The sequence below is a fragment of the Magnolia sinica genome, chromosome 11 (genome assembly GCF_029962835.1).
Source record: "Magnolia sinica isolate HGM2019 chromosome 11, MsV1, whole genome shotgun sequence".
Lineage (NCBI taxonomy): Eukaryota > Viridiplantae > Streptophyta > Magnoliopsida > Magnoliales > Magnoliaceae > Magnolia > Magnolia sinica.
Window position 1 is genome coordinate 6,774,143 of NC_080583.1, and position 20,767 is coordinate 6,794,909.

The 20,767-nt window shown below is 40.0% G+C and overlaps 1 protein-coding gene across 1 annotated transcript; it reads right to left on the minus strand.

Annotated features, from left to right (window-relative positions):
• Nucleotides 1-5,874: 5,874 nt before the first annotated feature.
• LOC131218695 (zinc-finger homeodomain protein 11-like) lies at nucleotides 5,875-6,523 on the minus strand. The gene has a single exon (XM_058213396.1). It carries the CDS (start codon nucleotides 6,451-6,453, stop codon nucleotides 5,956-5,958), a length of 498 nt encoding a protein of 165 aa, XP_058069379.1. The 5' UTR covers nucleotides 6,454-6,523; the 3' UTR covers nucleotides 5,875-5,955.
• Between the last annotated feature and the right edge of the window lie 14,244 nt (nucleotides 6,524-20,767).

The following is a 20,767-nucleotide window of genomic DNA, read 5'->3' on the forward strand; positions in this document are numbered from 1 at the left end:
CATTAAATACAGTGTGATGATGTGACGCAATCACACTGCAACAAACATGATTCTCCTGCTTCAAGCAGAGGATTCGGATTCGTATGAAATAGGTGTCTCATACGTAATAGGATGGAGCCTGAAGCGGATTCGTCCTGCCTTCTCGTGGACAGAATCGGTCCGGGGTCTGTGGGGCCCACCTCGGGTATGTGTTTTATCCGTGCTATTAATCAGACGCGGATTAGCTACTGAACCCGACCGTAGCGAGTTGGCTACTGGAGTAACGTCAGCATAATATTCGGCCCCACCATGACGTATGTGTTGTGTCCACACCATCCATCCATCTATTTGGAGAGATCATTTAAGGGCATTATACAAAGAATGAGACAGATCCAAACTTCAAGTGGACCCCACCACATAAAACAGTGGGGACAGTGATGCCCGCCATTGAAACCTTCCTAGGGCCTACCATGATGTTTATTTGAGATCCAACCTGTTTATAAGTTAACAAATACATAAAATAAGAGAACACAAAAATGGCTTGATTGAAAACTTCTATGGCTCAAGGAAGTTCTTAATGGTAGGCATTCCAAAGCCTGAAGGCCTGTCAAGATGGAAGCGGATTAGCTGGTGTACCACACACAAGCAATATGGCTGGTGTATTGATGTCTGTGGGTCCCATGATGAGGTATGTGTTATATTCAAACCGTCCATCCATTTTACGAGCTCTTCTTAAGCTTTGATACAAAAAATAAGACAGATCTAAAGATCAATTGAACCACACTGCAGAAAGCAGCGGAGGATTGAATGTCTACAATTGAAACTCTTTTGAGGGTTATAGAAGTTTTGAATCAATATGATATTTGTTTTTCCTCTTCATCCAAGTCTTTGTGACCTTATGAACAGATTTGATGGAAAACAAATGTTATGGTGGGCCCTACGAATGTTTTAATGATGAAAATCATTATCCCACTGCTATTTGTGGTGTAGTCCAGTTAACCTTTGGATATGATTCATTTTTTTGGCTCATGCACTAAAATGATCTCCAAAATGGAATGAATGGTGTGGATATAATAATTACATCATTTTGGGGCCATATAACTTTGATCTCCTTTTAATTGTTGGTACAACTGGGCTAGCTCGAGTCTGCACTCGTCTTCACACAATAGGTATGTGGTACTCCAGCCCATCCGCATCCTGTCAGGACTGAAAGCAGATTGGCTGGTGTACCACACATCAACTATATAGCTGGTGTAGATAGATGTCGTGCGAGCCGATGCTCCTTGAGCTCAAGTTGTACCAACGGTTCAGATGAGATCAAAGTTACATGTGCCTCAAAAAGATGTATTTATTATTTCCGTACTGTTTATCCATTTTTCAAGATCATTTTAGAGCATCAGACAAAATGAATCATATCCAATGTTCAAACGGACCACTCCAAAAATAGCAGCAGCGAGGATACTGATTTCCACCATTAAAAAAATTATAGGGCCTGCCATAATGTTTATTTTCCATCAAATCTGTAAATAAGGTCACAAATACATGAAAGAAGAGGAAAAACAAATTTCATATTGATCCAAAACTTTTGTGATCCCCAAAATGGTTTCAATGGTAGACGTTCAATCTCCCACTACTTTTTTCAGTGTGGTCCAATTGATCTTTAGATCTTTCTTATTTTTAGGCTCAAGTCTTAAGATGAGCTCATCAAATGGATGGACGGTTTGGATATAACACATACCTCATGATGGAACCCACAAAATTTGCTGACATAAATACACCTGTTACATAGCGTGGTACACCAGCCAATCCGCTTCAGTCAAAACTATCTAGTACATTGACCGTTCTCTTTGCTTACCATAAGTAGAAAAATTCCATCTTACGGCATTCATCATCACTAATGTTGTCACCGCTACATACATTAAATACAGTGTGGTGATGTGACGCAATTACACTGCAGCAAACATGATTCTCCTGCTTATGTCAAGCAGAGGATTCGGATTCGTATGAAATAGGTGTCTCATACGTAATAGGATAGAGCCTGAAGCGGATTCGTCCTGCCATCTCGTGGACAGAATCGGTCCGGGTTCTGTGGGGCCCACCTTGGGGTATGTGTTTTATCCGGCTATTAATCAGACGCGGATTAGCTACTGAACCCGACCGTAGCGAGTCCGCTACTGAAGTAACGTCAGCATAATATTAGGCCCCACCATGACGTTTGTGTTGTGTCCACACCATCCATCCATCTATTTGGAGCTATCATTTAAGAGCATTATACAAAGAATGAGACAGATCTAAACTTCAAGTGGACCCCACCACATAAAACAGTGGAGAGAGGGACGCCCGCCATTGAAACCTTTCTAGGGCCCAGCATGATGTTTATTTGAGATCCAACCTGTTTATAAGCTAACAAATACATAGAATAAGAGAAAACACAAACATGGCTTGATTGAAAACTTCTATGGCTCAAAGAAGTTTTTAATGGTAGGCATTCAATCTCCACTTTTTTCTGTGGTGGGTCCACTTGAGCATTGGATCCGCCTCATTCTTTGAATCATGCCCTAAAATGATCTCTCCAAATATATGTACGGTGTGGATACAACGCATACTTCATGGTGGAGTTCATAGAACGCGGTGCCATCACTTCAGTAGCAAGACTTGCTATTGTCAAGTTAAATAGCTAATCCGCGCCCCTATTAAACCATTTTTAGAGATCATTTTAGGAAATGAGGCAAATCAAGGGCTTTAGTGGATTAATTGATGGGGATTGAAATCCCACCATTAAAAACTTTTAGTGGAAGTCGAAGGTTTATGTGAACTTATTAAAATGAGGCGGATCATTCAGGTCTATATGACCTTAATAACAGGTTGGATGGAAAATAAATATCAGTGGACCTTAGGAAAGGTTTTAACAGTTGTCGTCATTATTACTGTTGTTTCACGTGGTGTGGTCCCTTGAGCATTCAATCTACTTTAATTTTGGCTCATATCTTAAAATGATTTGGAAAAATAAATAATTGCCGTACATCACCGAAGAATAGTTTGTGGGCCCGGTAACAGCTAGCCGGTGTTAAGGAGGTGGATGGCTAAGTCTCTAGTCATGAATGGGCAGCTCTATGGGTGGGCCCAGCATGATGTATCTGTTTATCTACACTGTCCATTTCTTTCCTAAGAACATTTTAAGATATGTGGACAAAAATAAGGCATATCCAATGCTCAAGTGGATCACACCAAATAATAAGCTTGAGTTGCATTATATGCACAAAACATTAAATGCAAGTTGCATCAAATGCAAGAGTCATCTTTGATATAGTCCACTTCTGCGTTGGATCTAATTCATTTTGGTGCACATACCTTAAAATGACCTTAGAGAAGGGATGTTCAATGGGATAAATATATATATCATTGTGGGCCTGACCACAGAACTGCCGGTTCGTGGCCAGAGATGGGCAGGGTAGGTTGCAGTATGCATCCTCGTGTTAAATCGCTGTGTGTCCCACCATGATGTATGTTTTTTATCAACGCCGCCTGGCATGAGCCTAAAATTGAGCCAGATCCAAATCTCAAATGGACATAATGGAAAACAGCGTTGATTAAACGCTTGCCTTGACAACTTTTGGGGGGACCAAAGGGGTTTTGGATGAAGATGATAATTATGTCTGGAAGCTTATGTGAGGCTCACCATAATTTGTATATTTTATCCACTTTTACTAGATAATTTTATGGCTTGAACTCAAAAATTAAGTATATCCAGAGCTCAAATGTACCACATCACATGGACATAGTAGGGAACAGTGTGAATTAAGCGTCTACGGTTGAAAATTTCTTGAAAGCCCAAGAAGTTTGGGATCAAGCTTATATTTGTCTTTTCTTTTATCCATGTCTTATGATCTTATAAATAGGTTGGACGACAAATAAAGATCAATGTGGGGCCTAAAAAGGTTTCAACAGTAGAAATCATTATTCCCATTGTTTCCTGTGGTATGATCCACTTCATCTTTGGATATGCTTCAATTTTGGGCTCAATTCCTTAAATTAGATGGAAAAATGGTTGGACGGTATGGATAGACTACATACATTCCCGGTGGGCCCAACTAAGTTTACTCAATGCGATATAGGATGAGAGCGTACTGAGTAACTCAGTATGCAATGGGGCTGGAAGTTTTGAATGGTAGATGTTCAATCATCACTGTTTTCCTGTGGTGTGGTCTACCTGAGAATTTGATCTGCCTTATTTTTGAGCTCATACCTCTGAAATGAGCTGGAAAAATTGATGGATGGCGTGGATAAAACATATGCATCATGGTGGGACCCACACCACTTTGACACAAGCTGGCTGGCTGGTGATGAGGTCACTAGCCAAACGGCTAGAGCCGTGACTGTATTCTGTAGTGTCTCGTGAGATCCGTGACTCAGTGAGCGGCATCTCTCGTGAAGAGGTGGACACTGACACGTGTCAGAGATCCCTACCCTTCATCAGGGAGGTTCGCTACTGAGAAAGGTAACACTTGTATGAAAAGAACAGACGGTCAGAAAGAAACCAAATCAACATATATGTATTGCTCGTATGATTAATGGACCAGATCTCACACGTACCCTATACTAACAGATCCCTGACACGTAGTCCGCTACTTCACAGGCCTCGGATTGCGTCCTACCCCCGCCCGTCTCTAGCAACATCTGTGGGGGGCCCACCGTGATGTATCTGTTTATCTACGCCGTCCACCCCTTTTCTCATATTATTATAAGGAATGACCCCAAAAATGAAGAAGATCCAACGGTCTCGCACCTATGAAGGGCCGCTATTTGATACTCCGGCAGCCTATAAGACTTGATACGCAGGCAACTTGTAAACGTGGCATACATTAACGCAAATAATCATCGATTAAATTTTGAAACCTATTGTAGAGCAAGTTCTACCCAGGGGTGTACACCCAGTTGAGCTAGCCTCAGCACGGCTTGGCCCCTTGCTGACCCCAGCTTGAACTTGGCTTAGCTTGGTCCTCAAGCTTGACTGGCCAACTTAGCTGGATCAGCAACTTTGAGGTGGTTCAAGTCAAACCATAAATGAACCTTTGTAGCATTTTTACAAACACATGTAGTACACTTTCAATTTTTCCTCATATGCATAACCGCAATGGTTGTTTACGAGCATTTCCTCAACACAATATCAAAATTATGAAAAAAATGGTATTTGTTTTATATACATACAATTCTTGTGACTAGTTATCACTTCGTTGAGTCATTGTATTAAACACTTGGGGAGTAACATCAATATTAAAGTAATCGGGTCATCAAACTAATTCAATCTAAATCCTATTCGGGTTTGACCTGAGTCAAGTTGAGCTCGGGCAAGCTTAAACTCAGTTTGAAATTTTTTTCCAACTTAAAAAATCAGCTCAACTTGGTTCAAACTTAACTTCAAGCCGAACCGAATCAAGCTTTTTCAAGTCAAGACAACCGAGCTAACGGAGCTAACTCGGTTTTTGTACACCCCTATTTCTACACTATGATTGGTGGGCCGGTGGACATTTTCATTCTGAACCGTTGAATAAGTCTCCGCCAATCTGATATTCAGAAACATAAATAAGTTTAAATGTAGTCTAAAGTGCATAATCTGGACATTTCACTAAAAAATTCTTTATACCACGTATGCAATTTCTAAGCGCCTGTGTATCAACTACCACACTCCGCCAGAGTATGAAAGTTCTTCTCTTATAAAATATACAGCGATGATGATGATACACTGAACGGTGAGTGGATATTAAATTCTAATATCACCTTATCACTACACGTTCATCAGACGGTCGTACCATACCTTTGGTGGGTCCCACTCAACCGACGGGCGTGAGTCAATGGCGCATTCATCCTAACTTTAAAAAAAAGGAGCGATTTTTCACCTTTCTGCCCCCAAAAATTGAAAGAAAGGTACGGATACAATCAATAAAAATTTAAAAAAAGAGGGCTAAAATATTAAAATTATTGGGTTAGAGAAGAAGCATTGCCACCGGTCGAGGACGAGGAAGAGGCCGAGTTCTTGTGGTTGTGCATCCACACCTTGAAAACCTGTCTACTTACCCCAATCTCTCTGCAGAAATTACCGATCTCGTCCACGTCACCATCCCCTCTCTGTATCCGCCATCCGATCTTCTCGGCGAATCTGGTCATTTTCTCCTTCTGCTCGGCCGAGAACTTGGTCCTCGACCGCTTCTTCGCCGTCCGCTCTGAATCCGGCGGCTCGACGGAAGAATCACGGGCGAAGGTGACGAGGAGCGGGGAATCGGCACGGGCCGTCAGGTAGACCTTGCGGTGGAAGTTGCGGTGGCATCCGCACGCGGCGCAGGTTAGCCCGCCGGCGCTTGATTCGTCGGGGGTGAACTCTCCGCAGCCGTCGGTGGCGTAGCTGCCGAGGGTTGCTGCGTGGTTTCGGAGGCATTCTCTGTAGGCTTCGTTTGGGCTGTTGCTCTCCGATTCCATTCTCTCTCTCTCTCTGTCTTCTTCTTCTTCTTCTTCCTCTTCTCTCTCTGTCTCTCTCTTCTTCTTCTTCTATTGGCTGGCAGAAACAGCTCCTGCGTCATAATGCTGTGGTCGGGAGGAATGAAAGTACGGTTACGACCTTAGGATGTATCGTGATTTACGGAAATGCCACTGTATTTCGAACGAGGAGTTTTATGTTACTCGAGCTGAGTGTGACACCTGATACGCAGGCAATCATAAAATGTTCACGTGGCATATATAGACTCAACTAAGACGGACGCCCATTGCCTGCAGCCCCGACCAACGATTGAGTACTGAGTAAACTCCATGTGGCCCACCGTGATTCATGTATTTTATCCACTCCCTTCATCCATTTTACCATATAATTTTCGACTGAGCCCAAAAATGAAGTATATCCAATACTCAAGTGGACCACACCAAAGAAAAGAGTGTGAATTCAACATATACCGTTGAAAAATTCTCGAGGGCCATAGAAGTCTTGGATCAAGCTAATATTTCTGGTTTCCCTTCATCTAAATCTGAGTGATCTCATATACAGGTTGGATGACAAATAAATATCATTATTTTTTGTCATTATTCCCACCATTTCCTGTAGTGTGGTCCACTTGAGCTTTGGACATGCTTCAATTTTGGGCTGAAACCATTAAATGAGCTTGAAAATTGGATGGACGGCGTGGATAAATCACATACATTCACAGTGGGCATCTTTATCACGACCGGTTCCTTGGTGTGGTCCACTTAAGTTTTCCATATGCCCCATGTTTGAGCTCATGTTTTTACATGAGCTGGCGAAACATATCAACAGAGTGGATATAACACATACATCATGGTGGGTCCCACAAAGCTTAAGATTTCATACTATAGCTATATTTTTTTTAGCCACCTATTTATAGACCATTAATTTGAGGCCAGGATATTCCAATCTGATCCTTGTTTCAACGATCTGGATGGACGGACCGTGGGCCCCACTTGTTAGGACAACATGCACCACTATACTTATATGCATGACTAACATTCCTCATGCTATGTATGGTACTCTACCTACAAAATGCTGAATCCAGGTTAAGTTCATTTAATTGCTGTGAGTGGGATTAGTCTTTTTTAAGGATAAGCAATTAATGGCTGATAATGTTCTATTTAATGGGCCAGGTATTTTGTATAATACATCCTAATATATTGCAATAGGATACTTTGATACTTCATCATTTCTCGATAATCCAGACCGTTTATACAATGGGCCTCAATTTCGATGGGACATACCCAACAAAAAAACACTCATATTGAAATATTTCAATATTTGGTTATTCAAAGTTATATATACTATTCATTTTCAAAATGTTATAATACTTCAATATGAGAGTTTGATTCTTTTGATTTCCCATTTAATGTGAGGTCCATCATATAAACAATTTCAATTATTGAAAGATGATCTTAAATTCAAAGACTAAAAAGTCCTAACATATCACATGGCAATAAGTTAGAATGTATTCTAGCAAACCCTAAAATGCGGCATTATGGTAATACGATAATGCGCGATGGGCCAACATCAATCGATCGGATGTCGGGCGATCTGCAGTAGCACACGTACGTGGATGTCGGCCGATCTGCAGTAGCACAAAAATAACCCCCTCTCTTTTTTATATTTGTAAAATCACCCTTCACTTCCTTGAATTTAAACAAATAAATCATCTTTTTTAACTTTAATTAGTATTTTATCACATCTTTCAATTGTTTGAACTTTTCTCAAATGGTATATTCATAAAGAGTCTAATAATTTTCTTAAATGTTCTTATCCATGTATTAAAATGATATGGTGGAACAAGTTCAATTATAATAAGTAAGATCACTTATGCCATTTGGCATATTAAAAGAACTTTTCAAAAAGAAATTTCAAAATGTACTTTTTATATGCCACATGGCATTCATGGATTGGTAATCTACATTATAATTCAACTAGCTATCATTAGCTATCAAAAGAAAAATGATAGTCACTTATTTGCCTATATATCCCTATCCATGTATTAAAATGATAGAGTAGAGTTAGTTGAACTATAATAGCGTAGACCACCGATCAACGTATGCCAATTTGGCATATTAAGAGCTCTTTTCAAAAAGAAATTCTAAAAGGCGCTTTTAGATGCCTCGTGGCATACACGGTTCGGTGATTTACCTTATGGGTCAACCAGCTATCATTTGTTGTCCAAGGGAAAATGATACAATAGACCCTTATTAATATAAGATAAATCATGTTTAATATTTATAAGATAATTTTGCTTCATATTAAAAATTGTTAAGAGTTGTTTGAAATTTTAGAGATGAATCATGGTCGCTTTTAAATATAAAAAAATTTATAGACGGTCTATAACCATCTTAAAATTCATCTTTTAAAAAAAAAAAAAAATTTAATACCATTTCATGTATTGTGAACAATATAAAATAAATCACCCATGTGTCATTTTCAAGAATACTTTGTAAAATAAAATTTTAAAATTTTCTTTTCTTCTCTTTCTATGCAAGGGCCTATTCGATTTACCATTTACGATAGTGAATTCTAGTAAATAGGTAATGATGATTATGTCTGTTTGACTAGATTCCAATGATAATTGGGCATAATTATTTTCCATAAGACATTCATGTTGGTCATGACGTTTTGACATTGACAATTTCACTAATAGAAGGAGCTAGAGGAACCAAATACATAAAATTTGTAGGGTCCACCGTGATATGTATATGATTTTCTCATCTGTCTGTTTATTAGTTTATTTCAAAGCATGAGCACAAAAATAAGGCAAATCTAGAATACACATGGACCACACCACATGCTTTAGTGGAATTGAACATCTACCATTCAAAACTTCTTGGGCACCTTGAAAGTTTTGGATCAAACGGATATTTATATTTTTGTTATTTATTCATGTCTTTTTGACCTTATGAACAGGTTAAATGATGGATATATATCACTTGAGCTTTTAATGGTGGATGTCATTAGCCCATGTTTCCTGTTGTGTGGTCTACTTGAGCTTACCACATGCCTCATTTTCAGGCTCCTACTATAAAAGAATATGGTAAAACGGATGGACAACGTTGATCAAACACATATATCAAGGTGGGACCCACCAATTTTAGTATGGTAGTCATATATCCCACCTGTTGGTAATCCACATATGGTGAACAGTGGGGCCCACATCTGATCCAAGACACAAAAAACAACCAAACATGCCCTAATTATTATTGTAACCACTCAAAGAAGCTCAAATTGGCTTGGTCTACTCATCTTGTTAGCCACACATGTTGAATGCTTCTCTTTTAAACATACATTTCTTATCTACTTGTGTGGCCCACCTAACAAGCAGATTGGCTTGATTTATTGCACCTTCTCGATGAGATGTATCAGATCAACAACTTGTTCAGAACACGTGCGCCGCATAGGCATGTGTGAGCACATCAACCTCAGTGAGCATACGGGTACACGAGTCGAACGAGTCGAGCTTGGCACAGCTCAGCTCAGCTCAGCCAGTGGCTAACCCCAGCTTGAATTCGGCTCGGCACAGTCCTTGAGTAGGTCGGGCCACTTCAAGTCAAGTTTGATCCTGTGTGACATTTTTTCATACATATATACTGCATCTTTAATTTCTTACATAATGCAAACCCGTAATAATAGTTTACGAGTATTTCATCAAACATTTGGTGGGCAAAATTAATCAAGATTTGATGACAGTTGATTTGTTTCTTATCCATTCTTTACTCGCAATCAGCCAATGCAACGGACTATGCTTCCTTAGGTCATTTCATCAAATCCTTGGTGGGCAGCATCATCATCAAAATATTGAGTCACCAAGCCAATTAGAGTTGAGGTTCGAGCTCGAATTCGGCTCTAAATTTTTTTGAGCTCCAAATACCAGGTTGACTCGGCCGGAATCCAATTTCAAGCAGAGGCAAGTCAAGCTTTCCAAGTCGAATCGAGCGAGATGAACTAACTCGACTCGTGTACAGCTCAAAAAAAAAGGGCCAATGTTGCCCACAGGCAGTGGCATTTTCGTTAATTTCGAGGGAGCCGAGGGTATAATCCGCTTGAGTGTTTGGTGACATTGGTGCATGAACTGTATCTCCCGTTCTCCCTCTTGGAAATTCAATTTAGAATGGAAGCTAATTGCGCACGCGTTGTCCCACCCCTTTTTACAATCTCGGTTCCCATTGGACACGTGGCGAGCGTGTACGAGATCTAGACCACTCGTGCTCTCGTTCATACGATGGATGGGCCACCATTCAAAAATAGGCCTGTCTCACCACCCTCGTCGCACGATTTCATCAAATAAATGACCACCGCCCATTTTGGGACTTGTTCCTTTCGAGCGGTTATGATCGTTCGATTAGCCTCAGTTTTGGGTTGTGGACCGTATATTGTGGGTATCAGTGTTTGAGCGGTCTAGATCCGGTGCACGTATGCCACGCCCCCCACGGAGCTCGTATCCAATTAGGCAATGTGAGCAGGGTGCATCTAGCATTATAGAAAGCGTCGTTTTTCAATTAGGCGCCCATCGTGTGAGGGGGGGGGAAACCAGGCACGTGTGATAGATCTGGACCGTTCATTGGGTAGGGTGCACTTTGATCATGACATGGACCAAAAGTAGTGTTTGTCCACTGATAAGTCAGGTCAAACTTCAATGAACAAAATGTGCGGTTATAAAAACCAAGCAGTGCATGTGTTACTGCCCTGATTTCTGGCACGTGGCATGTCTACGGTGCGTACTACCTAATGGACGGCCTGGATCTTCGATACGTGTACCATGAGAACCAGCTTCCACATGAGAGCTATCACGTGGGAGCCATTCTAAGGGATTTCCCCCTTTCCTCGTGTGGGAAAATTGGAAATGGTCGTGATTCAATGAGCGGCCCATGCAAGGGGGAGGAACACGTGTCATGTTTCCTTACTTTCCTGAAAGGGTTGAGAGATCCTGGCCATTCATTAGGTAGGGCGCACTGAACAAAAGTCAGGGTACTGCACTCATCAAGCTGACCACACACATTTGGACTGCTGACTTTTCTAGCCGTCCAATTTTCTCACCTAAGTTGGACATGCATGATGAGCCGACCATCATTATTTTTTATCCAGGGCAATGCGTCTACCTGATGAATGGACCGGATCTTTGACACGTACCATACGGCCCTGTCTCTGACACGTGTACTACCCCTCACGTGTGGGGCCCTAATCATGTCCCACAAAAGAGGTATAATTAAATTTAGTTTTATTGGTGAATCATCCACTGTACACGTGGATCACACTAATTGAAGGATAAACCATATCGAAATGACACACGTCAGCTATCGACGGGTCATCAACGGTGGATTCCGGGAGCCACTAAGGTTGGTGGAACGGTGGCTATGGGGCCCACCATGATGCATTTTTTTTATATCCACGCCGTCCATCCGCTTTGCCAGCTCATTTTAGGGCATGGGCCCAAAAATGAAGCAAATCCAAGTCTCGGTTGGACTACACCATCTAAAACCGTGGTGATTGAACATCCACGGCTAAAAACTTGTTGCGGGCTACAAAAGTTTTGGATCAAGATGATATTTGTGCTTTCCATTCATCTAGCCCTGTGTTAACTTTGTCAACAGGTTGGATGGAAAATAGACATTGCGGTGGGCCATAGGAGGTCTTTAACGGTGATCGTTCAATCACCACTTTCTCATGTGGTGTGGTCCACCTCAGGTTTGAATTTGATTTCTTTTTGGTCCCGTGCCCTAAAATGATCGGTAAAACAGATGGACGGCGTGGATATAAAACATACACATCACAATGGTCCGCACCATCATGAGTTATGAACTATCTGGATCGCCGAAATCGTATGTCACGTGCGTGTGACGGCTCACTACCATGTAGAAAAAGGTCATTAACTAACGGTGTATTCAAACCTTTTAAATGTTTTTGTGTATGGAAATCTTATCCCGCACCCATTTGCAATCGGGCTGTCGGCATACATGTTCATATACGTGGACCGTCCATTTGATCCAATCCACTCTTGGCAAGGTACATTGGAAAAATACAAATTGAACGGATTTCTCCAGTCTTAGAGAAAAGGCTTATTGCATCCTGAAGATGAATTTATTGTAACCCTCTTGTAAATTAATTTAAGCACTAATAGAATATGAATGTTACCTTAAAGATAACGACATCATAATGCGCCTTAAGCCCATCTTTAAATAATTCATTTACTAATTTTGCACCTCAATCATAACAGTAACATTATACAAAAGTTTTAATTAAACTTGAAAATGCCCACTATTTCTCGTTGTTTTCAACAATTTGGTCATGTGATACGTGTAGGTGTGTCAAAATTGAATTTGCGGCCCAATGCAAACCGAACAACTATTATCCCAAGCGCTGAGATAGGCAGATACATAGTATATGACCGAGATCGAATGATATCGACCATCTATTCAGTCACTCGCTCAATATGTAAACAAGATCAAGTGATATTCAGATGATAGAGTACATTCTCTCATAATGGGTTATACCTTTGTCTTCCATATGAAAAGACTTTTCAGTATAGATAAAATAAAATTGTAAAAATGGATTCTTAAAGTCGGTCATAGAAAATAACTACGAAGCACCATCCTGAATGGAGAAGTAGACTCAAATTACAGCTGAGATTAATAGTTACTTGATTAATACTACAAATTATACTATGAAATGTGAACTGTTGGCGAAAAGTAAATGATTATGCTAAAAATTGTAATTGACTTGTAAAAATATAGAGTGATTATACTAAGGAATATAAAATTACGAGTAATCCAAAGATAATATTAGATTTGATTGGGCTGGTATAAGACTCATTTCTTACTGAATTCCTCTACTATTTATAACCTTACCCTATCCATTTAGATCCTTCCCATATTCTGACGGTTACTATAACCGTTCAACACCGCATGGCCTTATTTGCTCTTATTCTTGTCATCTGTCCTGTAGCCACTTTTAAACAATTGCTCTTCAATCAGTAGCGTCACTTTATTAGCTATAGTTGTACTATTGTAGAATCATCTTCATATATCCCCGCAGATTTCCAAATACACAACGTAAATTCATCCGAATCACATGCAAGTCATTTTAATTGGCTTTCGCAGGAATTGGCAACAATGGGAATAAACATCCATGAGTGGTACTATCAGAAGTTCGTGCAATCTCGATAGAATGTCCCAATTATCCTAAGACTGATGGAATTAGAGAGATTAAGATCCAATACTCATTTTCTGCAAATCATGAATGGTTGTTGTTGTGAACTTATCTAATACAAACACTAATTATCACTCACAAATATTTTGTTAAACTTGAAATTATAGGAAGATGTTAATCTCATAAGGCTTGATGTCCATCGTAAATATTGTGTAACAGCCCACGCTCACACTGTATGATATTATCCGCTCTGGACACAGCCCGCACGGTTTTGTTCTCGGGGTCGCCCCAAAAGGACTCATACAGTATAGGGTGACAACTCCACATATAACCACCACAACTTCAGACGACACTTCCGATGTGAGACAAAATTTCATCTTCACTATGTATACAGTAGCCTACTAGGCACACAGTAGCCTACCAGCCACCTTGGGGCCCGCCCACATGTGACCATAGTGACGGGGCGTCACAATATCCCCCACCGAGGGTAGAGCCGTCCTTGGCTCTGATACCATTTGTAATGGCCCACGCTCACACTGTATGATATTGTCCACTTTGGACACAGCCCACACGATTTTGTTTTCGGGGTCACTCCAAAAGGCCTCATACAGTATAGGGTGGCAACTCCATATATAACCACCACAACTTCAAACGACACTTCCGATGTGGGACAAAGTTTCACCTTCACTGTGTGCACAGTAGCCTTCCAGTACAAAAGCTTGCCAACCACCTTGGGGCCCGCCCACATGTGCCCACCCATATGTGACCACAGTGACGAGGCGTCACATATTGAGCGAAGATTGCATCTAAAGTTGTTCAATTTTATCTATAGCTCAAGTGATAGACTGAGTGAAAGATATCTCGTTTCTAATATAAGGTCTTGGTATCAATTCCCTAGTGGGGATGGCTAACACTGGAGTGTGAACTGACAGTAGGAGTATTAACAAGCTTAAAAGAATAATAAATAAATAAAATTAAGTGTGTGCAGCGCATCAATGCTGGTAGGTATTCGTGTGAACCTAAGTTAAAAGTCTTTGTTCACTCTTAGCTCAAAGTTGTGACTTTCGTACCATTGGATAACGATCACACTTAAAACAACGACTTAGGATATCATCCCACACATATCTACTTTTAAAAATTAATCCGCCCTGCTTAACATATGAACAGAAAATGCACATTAAACATATGTATGCCTGCTTAACATATGAGCAGACTGGATTATCTAATAAATGGACGGTTATATTCTCAGCCTACTGAACATTCAATATCTAAGTCCATCTGACGTTCCGGATCTTGCACAGAAGCTCTACGTCAGCATGTGTGATACGCTTGTGTTTGGCGCTTAAAGATCGGGCGTCTGGTCAAGCATTCCGGTTTTCTTTGTTTTGAGGACCACATACTCCATGCTTCCGTGGAGGAAGTTGTACCGTACACATTTCCAAATAAGGAAATAGATGAATAGCCGTGGTTGAGCCGACGTGAGATCCATCCGCCCCTTACTAGATTTGGTAAGTATTCGCTTTTCAGTCCACCCTTTTTATAAGGTGGTCAATGGATACTATTAAACCTGCCGCACATGCCAACCTGGCATCTGTGTGGGACATCCAACCCTTGAAATCATCTACACCCCACCATTTAGATGTCCTGGCGCATCAATCAAGCCCAGTAGCTCATCAGCGAGGCTGAAATTCATGCCTATCGAATGTGGACCATCAGATACTATTCTAATCCGTCCGTTTCCATCGTACTTATAATGAGCCACCTAATAAGTTGATCAACGTATTTTTTTAAAAGAAAACGTCTAAAAATGGGACCCACCTGATTGTTGGCTTGGATGTCTCATAACAATGGCACGTGTGGCTGTGTGTAGATGCACGTGTAGATATTTACCATCATCGTCCTTACAAGGCTCTAATAAAATAATCCCGTATGAATAAATGATGTGGGAATAATGCAATTTTAAATAGAAAATGATGTGACGTTAGGAATCGATGGCTTTGTTTTTAATCAATCCTTTGGGAAGATAATCACACGATCAAAGAAATGGTCAGTTGTGCTGTTTAATAGGAAAATGGTACGGCATCATAACATAGTACACGTGGCATTTCGATGTACCAATAAGAACCTTCCATACAGTGGGCCCCACTACGGATGGCAGGTGGTTAAAGATAAAGGTGGATCAGATGGTCCAATTAGGAGCTGGATGATGAAGAAAATGGAGGGCTGGGATTGTTTGTATGTGGGATTTTCGAAGCAAAGGGCATTAATCTTTTGGGTAGATGATCATATGGTCAAGACATGGGCAGTGGACCATAGGAATCGATACGGCCGTCTGTCTGCAGCACACGTGGCAGGTCATTTACATTCATGAGTTTGGTTAGGCTGTGATGGTAAGGCCCACCTTGATGTATTTTTTGTATATCCACACCGTCTATTCCGTTTTTTACAGCTCATTTTAGGGTATGGGCCAAAATGAAGCAGATCCAATCTCAGATGAACCACACCACAGGAAACAGTGTTGATTGAATTCCCACCATCAAAAACTTCTTGTGGGCCATAAAAGTTTCGGATGAAGCTGATATTTGTGTTTTCCCTTCATTAAGGTCTGTGTGACCTTATCAAGAGGTTGGATGGCAAAAAAATAACATTAAGATGGATCCTAGGAAGTTTTTAATGTTGGCCATTCAATCACCACTGTTTCCTGTGGTTTGGTCCACCTGAGATTTGGATCTGCTTCATTTTTGGTCCCATGTAATAAAATGATCTGAAAAAACTGATGGACGGCGTGGATATACGATACATACATCAAGGTAGGCCCACTGTCACGGCCTCACCGAACTCGCTGTTACCCCAACCTGATCGAATCCTGTCCCATAAAGAGGAGGACACGGATTGCCTGGTGTTCCGGCCTGACTCTGTGATTCCAACGTAATGTATTTTTTTCATCTGTACCGTCCATCCGTTTTTCCAGATCAATTTAGGGCATGAACGAAAAAATGAGGAAGATACGAAGATCAAGTGGACCACACCACAGGAAACAGTGCGCATGGAACGTTTACCATTGAAAGCTTCTCGGAGGCCACGGAAGTTTTGGATCAAGCTGATATTTGTGTTTTCCCTCCATCCAATGCTATGTAACTTTTGTGAACAGGTTGGATGGAAAATAAACATCGTGGTGGGCCCCAGGAAGATTTCAACGGTCCGGTGGATGGGTAATCCCGATTGACACGTGTAGCCCTCCAAATGTACTAGTTCCAGGATTCCGTAAATGTGGGTACATGTTTAAATAATCTAAACCGTTTAAGTAATGGGCCTTATCGTGAACGGGGGACCACCGGAAAATATCACACAATAATAATATTTTAATCCTTTTTAACATGGACCGTTTACTTTATCTTCATTTTGTGGGCCAATGATCTAAAGGTTAGAATCTTCTGATCTGGAATCATTCTCAGGCTGCTAACAGTAGCTGTGTATCTCAGTAAATCAACGGTTTGGATCACCGAAACATGCCCCCAAATGTACGGATGGACACTGTTCTCTGATTCCTGCCGTCTTATTAGGTTCATGAACCTCTCTACGAATCCATGAGATGTTAGTTCATTACCAAGGAAAGAGGAATGATGCATTGTATTCTTCACGTCAAACTCGGCAGCTCCGTTGCTTAGTAGACCGTTGCGATCCGATGGTGGGCCCCACAAAGTGGGCTGTGGGCCCAATCATCAAATCACTCTTGTGACAATCTTCTTCTTTTTTTTTTAACTTCTCATTTATATTTCTAATTTTTGCTAATAATATATTGTCAAAAGGGAAAAAATATTATTATAAATTTAGACAAAAGAAAGAAGAAAATGATAGATTCTGAGAGGATTAGTCTCTTTCTACATGAATGTTCAAGAAGATAATTATTTCGAAAACCACGCACACGATAATATTGAAATGTTGGAAAAAAGATTCATTCTCAGCTGCATGCATAACAATATCGAAATCAAAAAGAAAAATAATAATAATTTACAAACCACGGCATAAAAATCTACATGGTTTTCTTTTAATACGTCCACATAGGGGTGTACATTGAGTTGAACCGAGTCAAGCTGGCCTCAACTCGACTCGGCTTAGCCACTGGTTGACCTCAGCTCGACTTGGCCCTCGAGCCTAACTAGCTAGCTCGGCTCGGTTCGGTTGGCAGCTTAGGTCAACTCATGCCAAGTTCGAGCCAAGATCGAGCCAAGTTTGCCCCTAAGGCATTTCCACAAACACCTGGATTACACCTTCAAAATCCCTCTGTATGTGAAATAGAAACAATGGTTTTACAAGTATTTTATCAAACACTTTTAAACAACATAAAAATCAAGAAAAACCAAGAAAAAAAGGGTATTTGTTTCATGTATATACCTTCCTTGCCACCAACTACACTTCGTTGAGTCATTTTATCAAACATTTGGTGAGCAACATCAATGGCAAAGTAACTGAGTCACCAAACTAGTTCGATCCAAGTTTGATTCGAGCTGGATTCGATCCGAGTCGAGTCGAGCCGGGGTCTGCTCAAACTCGACTCAAACTCATTTTCAAGCTCAAAAAATCAGCTCAACTCAGCTTGCACTCAACTTTGAACCGAGTCGAATCGAGCTTTTTCGAGTCAAGTTGAGCTAGCTTGGTTTGTGTACACCCTTATGTCCACATATTCGCATCAATATATATATATATATATTTTTATAAATTTATATATATATATATATATATATATATATATATATATATATATATATATATATATCTTAATAAAAAAATATTTTAATTTTGATAGAATATATATTACCTCAAATAAAGTAGGGTTTACATAAAACATTACAGTGATGGAAGAGCTAGATGGTCACCTTGGGCGTCATAACCGACTTGATTCAAATGTCGATCACTGGGGATTCCACCGCTAAGTAAGCTCTCCAAGGTTGCAATTGCCAGTCTTTTCTTTTCTTTTTAATCGATGTCGTGAAAAAAAAAAAAAGTTTTTTAACATCATTTCTAGCATTTAAAAAGCTTGCATTTTTTGTACTACTTTTAGCAAATTTTCTACTATTGAAAAATATTTCAATTGGAGTTTTGTGGATGAGTTGCTTATTTAAAATCATCATATACGTTTAGAGTATTTTATTCAATGAATTTATCTAATGCTAATCCTTATTTTAAAGTATTTTCTCGCCTTATAAATTCAAGAAAAAAAGACAATGATCTCTTCCATTTCTCCATGCATTCAACTATAAAATAACAACTGGTCTGTCCATAAGAGGCGCTCTACCAAAAATTTGTACACTCGAAATAAGGCTAACCAATCATCAGGTGGGCCACAATAGGTTAAAGCCAACGGTGCTGATAGACTTGTTTCATTAGAGTGGGAAACTGCAATGAATTTTTGAAACAAAGGGGAGATATCTATCATAATCCCAAAGAAGGGGGTATATGTAATTTTCAAATAACTGAGGGGGTTGGTGTACTCAACACGTTTTTCCTCTTTAAGGGATGAAACCAAAATGACAATGATCACCAAAGATGAGGAAAGGATGGCCCACCTATGCCCATCACTTAAATGGACCATCAGGCCCAAAGTAGCCCAACAAGAAGATATGGGTTAAAGAGTGAAATAATGCTATTATATATGAAGTCTCACATGCAATTAGTTGGACTGTAACTGACGGTCCAAATACTGTGTATGTGCCAACTTGTAGTGTATCTACATCATCCAATCCGTCTATAAGGTTAGACCCACCATGAAAATAATTATATGATTGATCCACCCATCATATGGGTGCAACCACAGTAAACAACAGACAAGAACCGATCTGATCCAAGGTGCACTTATGGACGGTTCGGATTTTTTTTGTATATATGAAACTTTAGCTATTATGCATTAGTTGGATTGTATCATGGTGATCCAACTCACTGCATGTGAGAGTTCTTTTATTATATGAAAGATCTTTACATCCATCACCAGTCTCTTATCAGGTGGGCCCACCTTTAGATGCCTTTCTTTAAAAAAATCAGGATAAAATAATCATCAGAACAGGCAACGCGTTGGCAGGAAAGATGACGGCTAAAGAGAAATTCACCAACGGTCCACATCTATGTAAATGTGTGGCCCACCTGATGATCAGATCAGATTGATGTTTAAGATCAGGATTCTGTAAAGTGGGATCATTGTGAGTACCTGATTTGATGGGATTCTAAACATTAAAATTGGACGGTTAGAGATGTCCCAATACGGTTATCCCACCAGGAAAATGGAAAATTGGACGGTTAGATATGCGTACTAGTTGGACATACAGCCAGTAGTGTATGAGCATTTCTCGTCAAAGCCTAAGAGGTTTAATGGAATACATCCAGATGTAGCTTTAGCTTCTGAATCTCGTTTATTTGCCAATGATCCAAACCGTTTATATTTTATGGGTCTTACTTTGTACGGTGGATATTTCAACCTTTTATTTTTATTTTATTCTTCCATCCAAAGGAATTCCTATCACACAGAAGGCTTGGATCATTGAAAAGCATCCAAATCTAATACCTGAAGTGCCCAAATATTGTATTGTAATGCATGGGAATCTAATCAAGGAAGTTCCTCTAGGTGGAAGCTGCATAGGGTCCACTGCGATGTCGGTGAGAAATCCACTCCGTCCATTAGTTTCAAAAGCTCAAAACAGGACAGGAGCTCAAAAATAAAATAGACCCAAAACTTAGGTGGGCCACATTACATGAAATAATGAGAATGGAAAGGGCCAGTGTTAAAACCTTCCCGAAGTCCATCATGATGTTTAGATGTCATCCAAACCGTTCATAAGATCATTCCCACTAGTAGGAACTAAAAATACAAAGATTTGATTGATCGAAAACTTTCATGGCCTGATGAAGGTTTCAACGAAGGACTCCATTCTCACTCTTTCTTATTGTGTGGCCCACTTGAGTTTTGGATCTACTTGTTTTTTTTAGCTCCTGCTTTATTATAAGCTTGACAGAATAAATTTCTCATAAGCCCCATATAAATAAAGTTCAAAAAATAATAATAATAATAATTAAAATATAATTAATAATATATAAATAATAATGTATATAACTGGTCAAATGAAGTTC